An 18113-nucleotide genomic window follows, 5' to 3' on the forward strand; every position below is an offset into this window, starting at 1 on the left:
TTTTTTTTTTTTCTTGTAAATTTGTTTGGGTTCTTTGTAGATTCTGGATGTTAGCCCTTTGTGAGATGAGTAGATTGCAAAAATTTTCTCCCGTTCTGTAGGTTGCCTGTTCACTCTGATGGTAGTTTCTTTTGCTGTGCAGAGGCTTTTTAGTTTAAATAGATCCCATTTGTCAATTTTGGCTTTTTTGCCATTGATTTTGGTGTTTTAGACATGAAGTCCTTGCCCATGACTATGCCCTGAATGGTATTGTCTAGGTTTTCTTCTAGGGTTTTTATGGTTTTAGATCTAGCATTTAAGTCTTTAATCCATCTTGAATTAATTTTTGTATAACGTGTAAGGAAGGGATCCAGTTTCAGCGTTCTAGATATGGCTAGCCAGTTTTCCCAGCACCATTTATTAAATAGGGAATCCTTTCCCCATTTCTTGTTTTTGTCAGGTTTGTCAAAGATCAGATGGTTGTAGATGTGTGGTATTATTTCTGAGGGCTCTGTTCTGTTCCGTTGGTCTATATAGGTTTTGGTACCAGTACCATGCTGTTTTGGTTACTGTAGCTTTGTAGTATAGTTTGAAGTCAGGTAGCATGATGCCTCCAGCTTTGTTCTTTTGCGTTAGGATTGTCTTGGCAATGTGAACTCTTTTTTGATTCCATATGAACGTTAAAATACTTTTTTCCAATTCTGTGAAGAAAGTCATTGGTAGCTAATGGGGATGGCAGTGAATCTATAAATTACCTTGGGCAGTATGGCCATTTTCATGATATTGATTCTTCCTATCCATGAGTATGGAATGTTCTTCCATTTGTTTGTGTCCTCCTTTATTTCATTGAGCAGTGGTTTGTCGTTCTCCTTGAAGAGGTCCTTCACATCCCTTGCAAGTTGAATTCCTAGGTATTTTATTCTCTTTGAAGCAATTGTGAATGGGAGTTCACTCATGATTTGGCTCTCTGTCTGTTATTGGTGTATAAGAATGCTTGTGATTTTTGCAGATTGATTTTGTATCCTGAGACTTTGCTGTAGTTGCTTATCAGCTTAAGGAGATTTTGGGCTGAGATGATGGGGTTTTCTAAATATATAATCATGTCATCTGCAAACAGGGACAATTTGACTTCCTCTTTTCCTAATTGAATACACTTTATTTATTTCTCTTGCCTGATTGCTCTGGCCAGAACTTCCAACACTGTGTTGAATAGGAGTGGTGAGAGAGGGCATCCCTGTCTTTTGCCAGTTTTCAAAGGGAATGCTTCCAGTTTTTGCCCATTCAGTATGATACTGGCTGTGGGTTTGTCATACATAGCTCTTATTAATTTGAGATACGTTCCATCAATACCAAATTTATTGAGAGTTTTTAGCATGAAGGGCTGTTGAATTTTGTCAAAGGCCTTTTCTGCATCTATTGAGGTAATCATGTGGTTTTTGTCTTTGGTTCTGTTTATGTGCTGGAATATGTTTATTGGTTTCCATATGTTGAACCAGCCTTGCATCCCAGGGATGAAGCCCACTTGATCATGGTGGATAAGCTTTTTGATGTGCTGCTGAATTTGGTTTGCCAGTATTTTATTGAGGATTTTTGCATCAATGTTCATCAGGGATATTGGTCTAAAATTCTCTTTTGTGTGTGTGTGTCTCTGCCAGACTTTGGTATCAGGATGATGCTGGCCTCATAAAATGAGTTAGGGAGGATTCCGTCTTTTTCTATTGATTGGAATAGTTTCAGAAGGAATGGTACCAGCTCCTCCTTGTACCTCTGGTAGAATTCAGCTGTGAATTCGTCTGGTCCTGGACTTTTTTTGCTTGGTAGGCTATTCATTATTTCCTCAATTTCAGAGCCTGTTATTGGTCTATTCAGGGATTCAGCTTCTTCCTGGTTTAGTTTTGGGAGAGTGTATGTGTCCAGGAATTTATCCATTTCTTCTAGATTCTAGTTTATTTGCATAGAGGTGTTTATAGTATTCTCTGATGGTAGTTTGTATTTCTGTGGGGTTGGTGGTGATATCCCCTTTATCATTTTTTATTGTGTCTGTTTGATTCTTCTCTCTTTTCTTCTTTATTAGTCTTTCTAGTGATCTATCAATTTTGTTGATCTTTTCAAAAAACCAGCTCTTGGATTCATTGATTTTTTTAAGGGTTTTTTGTGTCTCTATCTCCTTCAGTTCTGCTCTGATCTTAGTTATTTCTTGCCTTCTGCTAGCTTTTGAATGTGTTTGCTCTTGCTTCTCTAGTTTCTTTTAATTGTGATGATTGGGTGTCAATTTTAGATCTTTCCTGCTTTCTATTGTGGGCATTTAGTGCTGTAAATTTCCCTCTACACACTGCTTTAAATGTGTCCCAGAGACTCTGGTATGTTGTGTCTTTGTTCTCACTGGTTTCAAAGAACATCTTTATTTCTGCCTTCATTTCGTTATGTACCCAAGAGTCATTCAGGAGCAGATTGTTCAGTTTCCATGTAGTTGAATGGTTTTAATTGAGTTTCTTAATCCTGAGTTCTAGTTTGATTGCACTGTGGTCTGAGAGACAGTTTGTTAAAATTCCTGTTCTTTTACATTTGCTGAGGAGTGCTTTACTTCCAACTATGTGATCAATTTTGGAATAAGTGTGATGTGGTGCTGAGAAGAATGTATATTCTGTTGATTTTGGGTGGAGAGTTCTATAGATGTCTATTAGGTCTGCTTGGTGCAGAGCTGAGTTCAGTTCTTGGATACCCTTGTTAACTTTCTGTCTTGCTGATCTGTCTAATGTTGACAGTGGGGTGTTAACATCTCCCATTATTATTGCATGGGAGTCTAAGTCTCTTTGTAGGTCTCTAAGGACTTGCTTTATGAATCTGGGTGCTCCTTTATTGGGTGCATATATATTTAGGATCGTTAGCTCTTCTTGTTGAATTGATCCCTTTACCATTATGTAATGGCTTTCTTTGTCTCTTTTGATCTTTGTTGGTTTAAAGTCTGTTTTATCAGAGACTAGGATTGCAACCCCTGCCTTTTCTTGTTTTCCATTTGCTTGATAGATCTTCCACTATACTTTATTTTGAGCCTATGTGTGTGTCTGCACCTGAGATGGGTCTCCTGAATACAGCAAACTGATGGGTCTTGACTCTTTATCCAGTTTGCCAGTCTGTGTCTTTTAATTGGAGTATTTAGCCCATTTACATTTAAGGTTAATATTGTTATGTGTGAATTTGATCCTGTTGTTATGATGTTAGCTGGTTATTTTGCTCATTAGTTGATTCGGTTTCTTCCTGGCATCAATGGTCTTTACAATTTGACATGTTTTTGCAATGGCTGGTACCGGTTGTTCCTTTCCATGTTTAGTGCTTCCTTCAGGAGCTCTTGTAGGGCAGGCCTGGTGGTGACAAAATCTCTCAGCATTTGCTTGTCTGTAAAGGATTTTATTTCTCCTTCACTTATGAAACTTAGTTTGGCTGGATATGAAATTCTGGGTTGAAAATTCTTTTCTTTAAGAATGTTCAGTATTGGCCCCCACTCTCTTCTGGCTTGTAGAGTTTCTGCCAAGAGATCTGCTGTTAGTCTGATGGGTTTCCCTTTGTGGGTAACCCGACCTTTCTCTCTGGCTGCCCTTAACATTTTTTCCTTCATTTCAACTTTGGTGAATCTGACAATTATGTGTCTTGGAGTTGCTCTTCTCAAGGAGTATCTTTGTGGCGTTCTCTGTATTTCCTGAATTTGAATGTTGGCCTGCCTTACTAGATTGGGGAAGTTCTCCTGGATAATATCCTGCAGAGTGTTTTCCAACTTGGTTCCATTCTCCCCGTCACTTTCAGGTACACCAATCAGACATAGATTTGGTCTTTTCACATAGTCCCGTATTTCTTGGAGGCTTCGTTCGTTTCTTTTTACTCTTTTTTCTCTGAACTTCTCTTCTCACTTCATTTCATTCATTTGATCTTGAATCACTGATACCCTTTCTTCCAGTTGATCGAATCGGCTACTGAAGCTTGTACATTTGTCACGTAGTTCTTGTGCCATGGTTTTCAGCTCCATCAGGTCATTTAAGGACTTCTCTACACTGCTTATTCTAGTTAGCCATTTGTGTAATCTTTTTTCAAGGTTTTTAGCTTCTTTGCAATGGCTTTGAACTTCCTCCTTTAGCTTGGAGAAGTTTGCTCATCTGAAGCCTTGTTCTCTCAATTCATCAAAGTCATTCTCCATCAGCTTTGTTCCATTGCTGGTGAGGAGCTGTGTTCCTTTGGAGGAGAAGAGGCACTCTGATTTTTAGAATTTTCAGCTTTTCTGCTCTGTTTTTCCCCATCTTTGTGGTTTTATCTACCTTTGGTCTTTTATGATGGTGACGTACAGATGTGGCTTTTGTGTGGATGTCCTTTCTGTTTATTAGTTTTCCTTCTAGCAGTCAGGACCCTCAGCTGCAGGTCTGTTGGAGTTTGTTGGAGGTCCACTCTAGACCGTTTGCCTGGGTATCAGTGGCGGAGGCTGCAGAACAGCCAATATTGCTGAACAGCAATTGCTGCTGCCTGATCATTCCTCTGGAAGCTTCGTCTCAGAGGGGTACCCAGCCGTGTGAGGTGTCAGTCTGCCCCTACTGGGGGGTGCCTCCCAGTTAGGCTACTTGGGGGTCAGGGACCTGCTTGAGGAGGCAGTCTGTCCGTTCTCAGCTCTCAAACCCTGTGCTGGGAGAACCACTACTCTCTTCAAAGCTGTCAGACAGGGACATTTAAACCTGCAGAGGTTTCTGCTGCCTTTTGTTCAGCTATGCCCTGCCCCCAGAGGTGGGGTCTACAGAGGCAGGCAGGCCTCCTTGAGCTGTGGTGGGCTCTACCCAGTTCGAGCTTCCCAGCCGCTTTGTTTATCTACTGAAGCCTCAGCAATGGTGGGCTCCCCTCCCCCAGCCTTGCTGCCACCTTGCAGTTCAATCTCAGACTGCTGTGCTAGTAATGAGGGAGGCTCCGTGGGTGTGGGACCCTCCAAGCCAGGTGCAGGATATAATCTCCTGGTGTGCCAGTTGCTAAAACCATTGGAAAAGCACAGTATTAGGGTGGGAGTGACCCGATTTTCTAGGTGCCATCTGTCACCGCTTCCCTTGGCTAGGAAAGGGAATTAATTCCCTGACCTCTTGCTCTTGCTGGGTGAGGTGATGCCTTGCCCTGCTTTGGCTCACGCTTGGTGGGCTGCACCCACTGTCCTGCCCCCAACTGTCCAACAAGCCCCAGTGAGATGAACCCGGTACCTCAGTTGGAAATGCAGAAATCACCTGTCTTCTGCATCGCTCAGCTGGGAGCTGTAGACTAGAGCTGTTCCTATTCAGCCATGTTGGATCTGCCCCCCCACTTTTTTTTTTTTTTTTTTCAGACGGAGTCTCACTGTCTCCCAGGCTGGAGTGCAGTGGCACAATCTCGGCTCACTGCAACCCCTGCCTGTCAGGTTCACGCCATTCTCCTGCCTCAGCCTCCCGAGTAGCTGGGACTATAGGTGCCTGCCACCACACCCAGCTAATTTTTTGTATTTTTAGTAGAGATGGGGTTTCACCATGTTAGCCAGGATGGTCTCAATCTCCTGACCTCGTGATCCACCCACCTCAGCCTCCCGAAGTGCTAGGGTTGCAGGCGTGAGCCACCATGCCTGGGCTCTTCACAGTTTTAATTCTTACTCCTCTTTGAGTAGACTACAATGTTTCTTTAATTAGTATTTTTTCTTTTATACCTTTTTTTCTGGCAATAATCACCTTATTTTGGTTTTGTCAACATCATCAGAAGTCCAACACTAGATTAGACAGTTGAATGTCAATAGCAAGTCATCTCTTTTCCAGAATTTGAACTTTGCTGGTCCAGTAAGACAGGTAAAGCAAGTGGGATGAAGACCAGAGATAATTTGTTCATTGTGAGCTTTTGGCCTTCCTAAGACCAGATTGAGAGCTCAAAAATTTAGCAAGAAAGGCAAACAAATACAAAAACATGAAAGTTGACGTGGAACCAGTCCCCGTTGGACTGAACAAAAGGGGATGAATGCGGGAATAAAGACAAAGCAAAAGAGTATATTTGGAAGAAGGGGTCTGGGGGCTCCTTGCTTCTAGTAAACAAGGGCCTGAGCTTTTAGCTCCCTTCATATTTATTGAATAAAAGGGATAGGGAGAAGGGGGTGATTGTCAGTCAGCAGCTTGACTCAGTGCAGACTTGCATAACTGCATTCTCTGAACAGTAGTCTCCAGATGTTCTAGTAGATAACCTCAAGGAGCACGGTGCCAGGGAATGATTGCACTCAGCAAACCTTCTGGTGGCAGGTGTAGCTGTGAGTTTGCCCACATCCTGCATTCATGATACACAGTTTGCTGTTTGATCATATAGCCTCAGTGGATTGCTGACTTGGTCACGATCCACAGGCCTTCAGCTCTCTTCAGAAAACCTGTTATCTTTGTAAGTTCCTCAACAAGGCATGTGAGCTTGGGATAGAATTTTCATGATGTTTTGTTGGACATTAGATGACCATAAATAGTGCTGAGCTCATCTGTCTTATTTTAATGGGATTTTTCTTTTAGTACACATTTTTTCCTTGAAAACAAAAGAAGCTTTACCCAAATCAATTTTCTTAAACAAAAAGAGCATTTACACATATCCAGTTAAAATTCAGATCCCACAAGAGGAGCCTTTCCTCTTCCCAGCATCATGAGACATTTTTCCCCTGTTGCTCTCTTCCAGCAAGTTGCAGACCTGGAGCAAGAAAATGCTCTCTTGAAAGATGAGAAAGAACAGCTCAACAACCAAATCCTGTGCCAGTCTAAAGGTAAGTACCAAAGCACTTGAGTTTTATTTGGGGTTTTAATCTCTTTTCTTCACTGACTTCCCCCAAAGACTCCTAGCAAGTATGCAATTAGACTGGAGGCTACAGTGGAGAAAGGATCTTAATAGAGGAAGATGAAGAAAGAATAATGACCTTTAAGATCCTGCTATAACATTTGGCCTCAAGAGTCTGAAGAGGTGAGACATGTGTGATGGGCAACATAGTACATGAGACTTGGAGTCAGGGAGGCCTGCACTCGAAGCATGATTCTGCCATGTGCTTCTGTGCGGCCTTGAACAGGCCTTCAGTTTGCTCATCTGCTATGTGGACATAAAGGTCCAGACATCAGGGGACTCATGGAAGGAATGAGGAAGAGGCAGCCTGTGAAGTGCTTAGGAGGGTGCGTGACTCATGGGCTGCTTCAGTGAGCGCTCGGGAGCTGTCCTCATCGCTGGGTTTCACATTTGTCTTTCGTGTCCATCCACGCATCATGGTTTCTTCTACCCCCCTGGGTCATCTGTTAATGTTTACTGAAGAAAGCGTCTTGAATCAGATCCCAGGTCAGCCTCTCTCAAGTGCCCACCAGCTCCTGGGCTGTCATCAGTCCCCATGTGCCACTCGGCTGTGGAGGAGCAGGGGGAGTCCACAGACCCCAGTTTCTGCCCCAACTCACCGTCATTTAGAGCAAATCCCCTTCTCCCATCCTCAGGTTCCTCATGTCACAAGAGGATGGAACCACATGACCTCACAGTCCCACCCAATATCACATCTTTTTGAAAGCATGAACTGTTTTTAAATGTCCTTTTAAAACACTTCTGTCCGTTAATGTGAATGACAAGTTTTGGCAGGGGAGTGCCCTTTTCTTCTCTATTTGCCTTCCCTCCTTTCACCCCAGTCTCCTTTCATCTCCCTGCACTCCCAAGAACTGAAAGATCAGGACTAGGAAAGCAGTGTGAATAAGCCGTCGTTCTTCCAGGAATGCTGCCAGCATTTGCTGTGACAGTTGGCAGAAGAGAGGCTGGGGCATCAACTGAGGGAATTCTCACCTATGCTGCCAACTTCTGTCTCCCCATTCCCTGAGAGCAAGGTCTTGCTCTCCCTCTCTGAAGACTAAGCCAGAGTAAGGAGACTCACCTTTGCTCTGCAGTAGGTGAGGAGCCTAATAGATTCAATAGGAGCCTCTGATGAGCTCGTCATGGGCAGCCTCTTAACAAGAGATTAATCAGAAAGCATGAGTCAATACATGTGAGGGAATCCATCCAGAAAAACTGAAGCTTAGCATGTTGCTTTCCAGATGAATTTGCCCAGAACTCTGTGAAGGAAAATCTCCTCATGAAGAAAGAACTGGAGGAGGAGCGATCCCGGTACCAGAACCTTGTGAAGGAATATTCACAGTTGGAGCAGAGATACGACAACCTTCGGGATGAGATGACCATCATAAAGGCAAGGGGGGTGCCTCTGCTGTGCCATGGCATGGGTCCCCGGCTCCTGTCCAGCTTCTGACCCCATGATCTCAGGCACTGCTTTCTGATACATGATGCTCAGTCTATGTGTCGTATGTGCAGCGCTTGCCATTACTGCAGAGAGGCAAAAGTAGCTGAGCTGGGTGATTCATTCCTACTGACAGACAGCTCCTTTTCCAACTTTGGGGTCATGGAGATCTCAGTTATGAGTTTAAGGAACATTCCACCCAAGTGTGTTATCTTTCCTGGTTCCTATTATGGGAAGATTTCCTGTGTTGAGACAGTAATGGGGTGTAGGAGTTCTCAGCTTCATTAGTGTGTGTGTGGCAGAGAGACCCACAAGGGCCTAATTGTGTCTCCTAATCTGATGAGATGCAGTATACATAGAGACAATTTTTATGATATTTTAGGATCTGTCATTTTTTTTAACCCATGTAAACATTTCCTCCAGAAATGAGTATTCAAACAAGATAGGAGTAAGTTAATTGCATAGAAGCCAGGAAGAAAAGCTGAATAGGAGCATCCATAGAAGTCTAAAATTGTCCTACCAAGCTCAGTTTTCACACTGACAGCCAAATCAGATGCAGAAAAAAAAAGTATTTTTAAATGAACAGTATAAATGGTAAACTATTTTTAATATGCTACTATTTTCATAAAATTTGGGAAGTGCAGGTTGAAGGGAGGGGCCATTCTGGGCAGTTGTGGAACATTCTTTTCAAGGGAGAAGTGGGTAATGTGACTGCCTTTGTGCATTTCACAAGCAAGACTGGGAGTGAAAGGTTTTTCCAGGACTTCTCAGAGAAATTGACCCAAGTGTTAGGAATCTGCATTTCATTAAGAGACGAAAAGTGGATGACTACAGTAAGAACTGTAGGTGAAATGTTTCATAGGACTAGCTCTATTTAGCCATCATTCCAAGAAGCAATGATATCTATTCTTGTTTACAAATTAGGCAGAAGGATAACTCTAGGGCCTGCCACCATGAGAAGTAAGTTCTCAAGAACATTAGTTCCTAATGAGCTGTCACATTTTTCTTGTTGAACAGCAAACTCCAGGTCATAGGCGGAACCCATCAAACCAAAGTAGCTTAGAATCTGACTCCAATTACCCTTCCATCTCCACATCTGACATTGGAGACACTGAGGATGCCCTCCAGCAGGTGGAGGTGAGTGATGCAGGCTCTTGGGTACTGCCCTTCTCCAGAGGGAGTGTGTGTTTTTTCTGTGTGGAACTGTCCAAGAGAGATTTACTCTTCTGCTGGTGTTGATCAGAGTGCCCAGGGGCTAATTCTCAAGAGAGGATCACTTGGACTGCAGTGGATTTAGAGATAGTTCTCTGGAGTTAACACTTACTGTGCAAAGCAATACATTATTGTTTACCTTACACCCTATCCAGAAAGGAAAGAGGAAGATGGATCTCTGATTCCTCTTGAAAAACCAAGAAACTGATGCAGAGAGGTGAAATAGGTGGTTTAAGAAGGAACAGCTAAGTCATTAAAATAGATACAACTTATCCCAACTTAATATCATAGTGCATATAGTAATATCAATAAATACACAAGAAAATTGCCCCCTCACTTAGAAGTCGGATAAAACTCAGAACAACAAAAAACATTTGGAATGAAAGTATGCTGGGTGACCGTATCTTTTTTGGTAATAGCCTCTTAGAGTCAGTCACTAAATGTACCACACAGTGGACTGTCTGGTCTGTGTGTAATTTTGTCAAAGGTACAAAAGATACAATTTTTCCTCTGGCATTTGAAAAGAAAATCACAGGCACATGTGCGCGCCACACACACAACCTTGTAAAGTATGTGGAAATAACATGGAGGAGAGACAGAATAAAAACAAATGAGTTTGGAGCAGGTCTTTGTGCAGGATCTGCTGGTCGTTGCTAGAGAAACAGTGGTGACCGAGCCGGAGAAGTCCCTGCCCTCATCTGACAGAAAGCTAGACAATGAGCCGTTAGGGAAGAAACGTGATATGATTGCACGTCCTGCTAAGTGCTATAAAGAAAAATAAGAGACCATGAGCAATAGAGAATGCTGGAGCAGGGGGTGGAGGGAGAGAAGGAGGTCCTATCTGAAGGTCTCCTATCTGTTGTGTGGTTCTGCATGGCTTGCCGCCTGCTGGACGCACTTAGTAAGCCTTGCCTAAGTGCTGGCTTGAGACGCTTGGCTTTACATTGCAGTCTTCTAAGTCTAGGCCCCTGGAGGCTTCAGTCAGCCTCAACTCCAGGCATATCACCCTGGTGTTTGTATGTGTGACTGTCTATATGTAGACATAAGCATTGTCATCACTGGGTTTATGTTCTTCAAGGAAGTCAAGACTGGTCCAGTGCTGGTTAAACGTGAAGCACTGGTGGAACCAGTGCTCATTAAATCCTGGTGGAACCAAATTATATTGTCTCACATGTACATACATGTGCCTAAAAATCCACATGGATGTGCTTATACACATTCCCCATTCACAGACAGATGCACGTGTTTGTACACCCCTGTCCCCACGCATTAGAGTCCTGGAGGGCAAACTCAGGCATAAATCCAAAAGGAACAAAATCTGGGAAATAGATGCTTTAAGATCTGTTGGATAAATAGGTTCCAGGGCAGAGCAAGCATTGATTCCATTTCAAGATGCAATCAAGTGATGGCTGACGGCACATTGCAGTGATTGGTAACCATGTTGAATCTTCGTTAGAAAGCGCTATGTCCCAAGTTCTATAGTTTCTCTGGCATGGGACCATTTTCCAGAAGAGAGCTCTTTTAACTTTCAAAGAAAGTGCCTGTGTTTTTATCCATTTGTTCTTGGAATATATGATTGGTCATTTTAAGTGGCTCGCACAGGGGGAATATAAATGGCTGAGACTCAGATGTTATCTGGACAGAAAATGAGCCTGGAGCACCAACTGTGATATGAGAAATGTTAGTTGGTTGTCATTGGCTCTGTATTTGAGATGCAAATTGATGTTTGGGAGGAGAGAGGAGACAGATGGCTGATAGAGAGGGAGACAGTGAAGTGCTGTGTGTTCCCTAAGGCATGTATTTAGGAAAACCTCTTTTCTGCGCCTGTCTTCCTTTGAAGGAAATCGGCCTGGAGAAGGCAGCCATGGACATGACGGTCTTCCTGAAGCTGCAGAAGAGAGTACGGGAGCTGGAGCAGGAGAGGAAGAAGCTGCAAGTGCAGCTGGAGAAGAGAGAACAGCAGGACAGCAAGAAAGTCCAGGTACGTGAAGGGGCTGCAGTGCTCTTCTGGTGCTTGGATGAGAGAACAATACAGCTCATGTTCCCAGGGCTCATGTGGCATGTGTGACCACATGGGATCATGCTCCTGCTAAGTCTCAGAGGGCTCCTCCTTATTGCATTGGAGTCATGCTGAGTCTTCTCTGAGTGCCCCTACACCACCCAGCTGAACAGGAGTAAGCTCCCTCGTGCCCCAGGTTTCCACTGGTGAAGCTAGGGGGAAGTCTGTGGCATCATCACCTACTTGCAAAGAGGGGAGCTCCCTGCCAGAGGAACAGGCTGTGTAATAAGTGTGTAAATACAGCAGAAGTCAAATGTTCACAGAGATAACCTATCGGCCTTTCATACCTGGGATCTGGCATGGGCTTGGGTTCAGCCTTTTTGGGTCAGAGGCAGACCGAGTGTGTGTCACTCACCCTCCTCTCCCATGGCTGCACCCTTGCCTCAGTCCAGATTATCAGCAGCCTCTTGGGTCTAGAAAGGATATTGTTTGAAATCTTAGTAGCCCCAAAAGTAATCGTTCCATCTCAAGGAACTATTGGGCACCCACGCTGCATTCAGAACTATGCCAGTGCCAGGCATGTAGTAGGTACACAAAATGTTCATTAAAGGACAGCAGATAACAATGTAAGAGAAATCCCCAGGATTTCTCTTGAGGATTGAGAAATTTAAATGTTATGAGGAATTTAGATGTTATGTCTGAGAGAACCGGACATAACACATGTGAAAAGTAAAAAATAACTTTGGTAGCACTTAAATAGATACAAGTTGAGTGTGAACAGGTTGGTGCCATAGGAGTAGAGAATCCATTGAATATAGCAGTGCTAAGGAGGAAAGAACCATTTATTTCTCTGGAGATAGAAGGACCACTTCTAAAGGGTACAAGGCCAATTCTGCCATGGGTTATATCATCAGCTGACCTCATAGTGAGCTTGAAAAAGGCCTTTCGTGTGTTCTCAGGCCTGAATTATTAATTGTGGAGTTTGACACCTACCCCATGTTCTCAGTCCCCATCCCTTACCTCACTTCTGTGCCCATTTTTTGCAACACCTGTGTTCCCTTTGCAATCAATTGTGATACAGATTCTGATCTATATTGCTAGCAAATTCTTGTCCCCCCCACCCCCCAGCAGTAACTGGGGGGGGGGGGTAAATCTTGCTGATGGGTTTAAATCTCTCAGGTGGACTTGATTCAGAATGGAAAGTGAAAAGAGTAGGCTTCTAAATTACTCTGAATTAGAAGGAAAGCTGCCCTGACAGGCAAGTGCAAATCAAATCAATGAAAAGCTACACAGATGATATCAGACGGTGCCTGACGTACAAGTTCTTGGCCTATCCAGCTGTACCTAAAGATGCATTCTCCAGGCTCCCCATTCCAGACATGCCAACTAATTTTGGAATCTTGGCTTTAGAACTTCTCTGGATACCAAATAAAAAAGGGTATCTTTTTCCTCCTAAATAACCACGGAACAATAGTTAGAACTCTATGCCTGGGCCGTAGCTCTGTCATGTATATTAAGGATCTCTTCAACCCAAATGTCCATCTGTGACAGACTGGATTAAGAAAATGTGGCAATATACACCATGAATTACATGCAGCCATAAAAAGGATGAGTTGCGTCCTTTGTAGGGACATGGATGCAGCTGGAAACCATCATTCTAGCAAACTATCACAAGAACGAGGAAAACCAAACACGAATGTTCTCACTCATAGTGGAAACTGAACAATGAGATCACTTGACTAGGGAAGGGGACATCACACACTGGGGTCTATCGTGGGAGGGGGGGATGGGGGAGGAGGGAGGTATTGCATTGTGGAGTTACCATGATGTAGATGATGAATTATGGGTGCTGACGAGTTGATGGTGCAGCACACCAACATGGCATAGGTATACATATGTACCAACCTCACTAATGCCATGTAACCCTGAACTTAAGTATATATAATAAAAAAAAAAAAAAAAAAAAAAAAAAAAAAAGGATCTCTCTTTAGGGACAATGGCCTTATTTCTGACAGTTTAAGGAAGGAAAGGCAGGAGTGGGTTGGGGGAGCGTATGGGATCCCTCTTTAGCACCCTGAAATGGAGCTTTTGGAGGTCAAGTTCTTGGATTTGCTGTTGGTCCAAAGAGGGATCCTGAGCTACCTGGGTCTTCATTCTGGAGAGAGATGGCTCGGGTCTCAGCCGCAGAGAGAGGCAATGCACTGAGTGAGGAATGGCAGGGAAGCCCGTGGGATGTACCATCAGTATGGGAGTGAGGGTGGGGCCTCTATGACAGTCTATGGTCAGTGCATTTGACCTCTCACCCAGCCACCTCCCTTTCTCAAGCCTGGCAAAGTCACCTTGGCCAATAGGGTGATTCCTATGGGCTGCCCACTTACAAACATGACTGCCAGCCCATCTTAATAGAGCCCCTTGAGTCTGAGTAGGTGATCTCCATTTTCTGAGAATCTAATGTACTCAATATTATCCATGGACACATGGCAAATCCATGCTACATAGAACACAAGTACAGAACTCTCACCGGAGCAGCAGGTTGAATGCAGACCCTGGACAGCCACAGCCTCCTGTACCACTGGTGTTGGTGGAGGCAAAACAGACACTGGTACCTTGGAGGGGCTTTACCCCCAGGTTGCAGGGCTGGAAACAGTGCAGTTAAGTGTCGGCATCCTTCAACTGGCAGGAGTACAGGAGATGCTCAGATCCTGTTCCTGTCTCCAAGCCTGGGGCACCCTAGTCCATCCACAGCAGGAGGACTTAACACTGCTAGCTAGCACGTAGGTAATCTCAGTAAGTGATCTTTCCATTTTTACCTCCAAAAGTCCATCTTATTCAGGGACTATCACCCACTACTTGAAACTACTCCAAGTAGTTAACCATTTATGAAGCTGTTTCTACCCCTTCTCATTGGCAGTTTAGCAGCTAAATAACTGTAGGAATTATTCGCTCAGCTGAATCCTAGTGAGTTGTTACTCCAGAAATTGCCATAGACAAGCACTAGCTTTGGAGTTCTGATGTCAGACAGCATTACAGAGTGTTGTGGGCCATCTCTACTACCTGCAGGTAGTGTCATGGAGGAAGCAGCTCTCTGCAAGGTGCTTAGAGTTTAGTTAGGAAACAACACACTGGGGAGGTTTCCTCCCTCATAAATTGGAACGTAACTTGTTAACCTTGTTACTAGAGACATAGTTTTACAGTGTGTGTTAGCTTCCTAAGGCTGCTGAAACAAAACACTACAAACTGGATGACAAAACCACAAAAATTTATTCTCTCAGAGTTCTGGAGGCCGGAAGTCAGAAATCAAGGTGTTGACAGCCTGTATTCTCTTGAAGGCTTTAAGGGAGAATTTGCTTCATGCCTTTCTCTTAACTTCCCATGTTTCTGGCCATCCTGGTGTTCCCTGCCTGGCAGCTGCGTGGCTCCAGCCTCTGCCTCCCTCTTCACATGGCCATCTTCCCCGTGTCTTCTTCCGACTGGATTAACGTCCACCCTAAGAACCCCAGCTTAATTTGATTACATCTGCAAAGACCCTATTTGCAAATAAGGTCACATTCACAGTTTCTAGGGGTAAGGACTTCAGAATATCTTTTGGGGGACAAAATTCAAGCCATAACACAGTGTTATACATATTTAACCTATAAGTGCCTGTGGGGACCGTGTGAGTGAAGGTGGAGGGGGGACAGGAGGGAGGTGTTGATGGAGCACTTCATGGTAGGCTGGAGTGTTGAGCTGCATTTTGAAGGTGGGAAGGAAGTGGACTTGTGGAGGGTGGGGGTGTTGGATATTCACGCACAGGCAGGATGAGCAAGTTTGACCACAGTTGGAAACACCTCTGTGGAATATCTTGCTTGAGGTCCATGCTCGTCTTTGTCTCTCTATCCATGTAGGTGGAACCACCACAGACTGACATAGATTTGGACCTGGATACAGATCTGGCCTACAATAGTCTGAAGGTAAGATTCTTGGGAGACAGGCTTCCTGGAACACTCCCCCGTCAGAGGGCAGATGACAAATCTGGGCATCAGGAGATCAGGCCCTGAGCCATAGTCTGCTAACAAGGAGAGCCATAAGCAGGTAGCTTCCTTTTTCCATGCTGCAGTTTCTTCACCTTTGGAATGAAGGAAATTTTGTATCTACTACAGGAATGATAATAAATATATGACCTACCCAATACAATTTCAGTTAAAATATGGCCACTAAAAATCACTTAGGAAAAAAACAAGGCTTGCATGGGCAGATGTAGGGCAGAGGGATCTGCCAGTGTGTCCTGTGCTGGCACGTGGGGAGACAGTGCAGTAGAACAGTGGGAGGTGAGCAGGCCCCACGGCAGGGAGGAGTGCACAGAAAAGGAGCTACAGAAGAGGCCCACCCCATTACCATCCTCAAAGACGTGATAATGTGGGAATTTAGCCTATCTGCCAGTCACTTACAGGACTACAGATAACTCTGGCTGGTTGATCTGAAGGTAGTGAGTTATCTCAATGGACTGTTCACAATCTGTTACAGATCGAACTCCTTGTTCTATTCCTTCCCCCATCTTACTGCTGCACTTGACTTGTCAAAATATAAATAACTCTGGTAACAGCTACATTGCCCAGGAGAACAGCCTTGAATCATTCCCATGGCTTATTTCTAATTTTTTAAAGTGTGGTAAAATACACAAAAAATTTACCATTGTAATTAACTCTTTTAAGTGTACAGCTCAATAGTATTAAATACACTCATAATGTTATACTAGCATCTCACCAGCACTCCATAACTCTTTTCATCTTTTAAAACTGAAGCTCTGCATCCATTAACAACTCCCCAGTTCCTCCTCCCCCAACCTCTGGCAACCACGATTGTACTTTGTCTCTCTGCATTAGACAGCTCTAGGTTCCTCACACAAGTAGAATCGTATAGTATTTGTTTTTTGTAATTGGCTTATTTCACTTAACATTATGTCCTGATGGTTCATCTCTATTGTAGCATGTGTCCGTCTTCTTCTAAGACTGCGTCCCATTGTGTGTGTGCGGATCACACTTTGCTTTTCCATTTGTTAGACATCTAGGCTGCTTCTCGTTTTAGCTATTTTGAATAATGCTGTACTGAACCTGGTTTCCAAGTATCTCTTGGAGACCCTGCTTTCAATTCTTTTAGGTATATACCCCGAAGTGGAGTTGCTAGATCATGTGGTCATCCTATTGTTAATTTTTTGAGGAACTGCTGTACTGTTCTCCATAGCAGCTGTAACATTTTACATTCCCACCAGCAGTGCACAAGGGTTCTAATTTCTCCACATCCTTGCCAACACTTAGTATTTTTTTTTTATAGTAGCTATTCTGATAGGTGTAAGGTGATGTCTCATTGTAGTTTTGACTTGCATTTTCCTAATAGTAATACTGAGCATCTTCTCATGTTTATTGGTCATTTCTTTTTTTTTTTTTTTTTTTGAGACGGAGTCTCACTCTGTCGCCCAGGCTGGAGTGCAGTGGCCGGATCTCAGCTCACTGCAAGCTCCGCCTCCTGGGTTTACGCCATTCTCCTGCCTCAGCCTCCCGAGTAGCCGGGACTACAGGCGCCTGCCACCTCGCCCAGCTAGTTTTTTGTATTTTTTTTTTTAGTAGAGATGGGGTTTCACCGCGTTAGCCAGGATGGTCTCGATCTCCTGACCTCGTGATCCGCCTGTCTCGGCCTCCCAAAGTGCTGGGATTACAGGCTTGAGCCACCGCGCCCGGCCTTATTGGTCATTTCTATGTAGCCTTTGAAGAATGTCTTTTCAGTCTTCTGCCCATTTCTGAATTACGCTGTTTGGGGTTTTGTGTTGAGTTTTAGGAGTTCTCTACATATTCTAGATATTAATCCCTTATCAGATACATGATTTGCAAATGATTTCTCCCATTCTGTGGGTCATCTTTTTACTCTGATAGTGTCTTTTGGTGTACAAAATGTTTACATTTTCATGAAGTCCAGTTTGTCTATTTTCTTTTGTTGCCTGTGCCTTTGGTGTCATGTTTAAGAAATCGTTGTCAAATCTGATGTCATAAGGCTTTTGCCCTGTGTTTTCTTCTGAGAGTTTTATAATTTTAGGTCTTACATTTAAGCCTTTGATCCACTTTGAGTTAATCTTTGTTGAAGATTGAGGTAAGGGCCCAACTTAATTCTTTTGCTGTGGATGTCCGGTTTCCCAGCACCATCTGACTTTTAAACAACCAGGGCCACACAGATGGCATGGGAGAGTGTGTCATACAGATATCCTTCTGGAGTTGTTGATTAGACTTACTTTCCTCATGTGATATTCTACAGATTCAAAACCCTCCAAGGAGCCTGGGAGTCTTTCAGTGGGATAAATGCCTGCAGCGAGGGGACTTCTGCGTGCCAGCCTTCAGCCGCCTTTCCCAAGGGAGGCTTAGTCCCTGGGGATGAAAATGAGCATGTGAACTATTATAGTTAGCACTTTGGGGACATCAGTGCCACCCATCCTTTCAAAACTGGTGAGAGGGGCCCAGTAGTTCCCAGGAGTAGATGTGGGACTGATGGCATCAGGCATTACTGAACTTGCTGGAAATGTAGATTCTCAGGTCCCCTCCCAGACCCACTGAATCAGAAGCTTGGGACAGGGCCCAGCCATCTGTGTTTTAACAAGCCCTGCAAGGTATTCTGTTGCCCACTCAGGTCTGAGAACCA

At 43.8% G+C, this 18113-nt stretch overlaps 1 protein-coding gene across 3 annotated transcripts in view; it reads left to right on the top strand.

Moving 5' to 3' along the window:
• Positions 1–18113, top strand: part of MYO5B (myosin VB) — a 387050-nt gene that overhangs the window by 325816 nt on the left and 43121 nt on the right. For all 3 annotated transcript variants that reach the window (XM_030925854.1, XM_030925855.1, XM_030925856.1), the window contains exons 23-27: positions 6667–6751; positions 8043–8191; positions 9257–9376; positions 11292–11432; positions 15335–15400. In XM_030925854.1, coding sequence (XP_030781714.1) covers positions 6667–6751; positions 8043–8191; positions 9257–9376; positions 11292–11432; positions 15335–15400 — 561 coding nt within the window. The remainder of the gene's footprint in view (positions 1–6666; positions 6752–8042; positions 8192–9256; positions 9377–11291; positions 11433–15334; positions 15401–18113) is intronic.

The sequence above is a fragment of the Rhinopithecus roxellana genome, chromosome 21 (genome assembly GCF_007565055.1).
Source record: "Rhinopithecus roxellana isolate Shanxi Qingling chromosome 21, ASM756505v1, whole genome shotgun sequence".
Lineage (NCBI taxonomy): Eukaryota > Metazoa > Chordata > Mammalia > Primates > Cercopithecidae > Rhinopithecus > Rhinopithecus roxellana.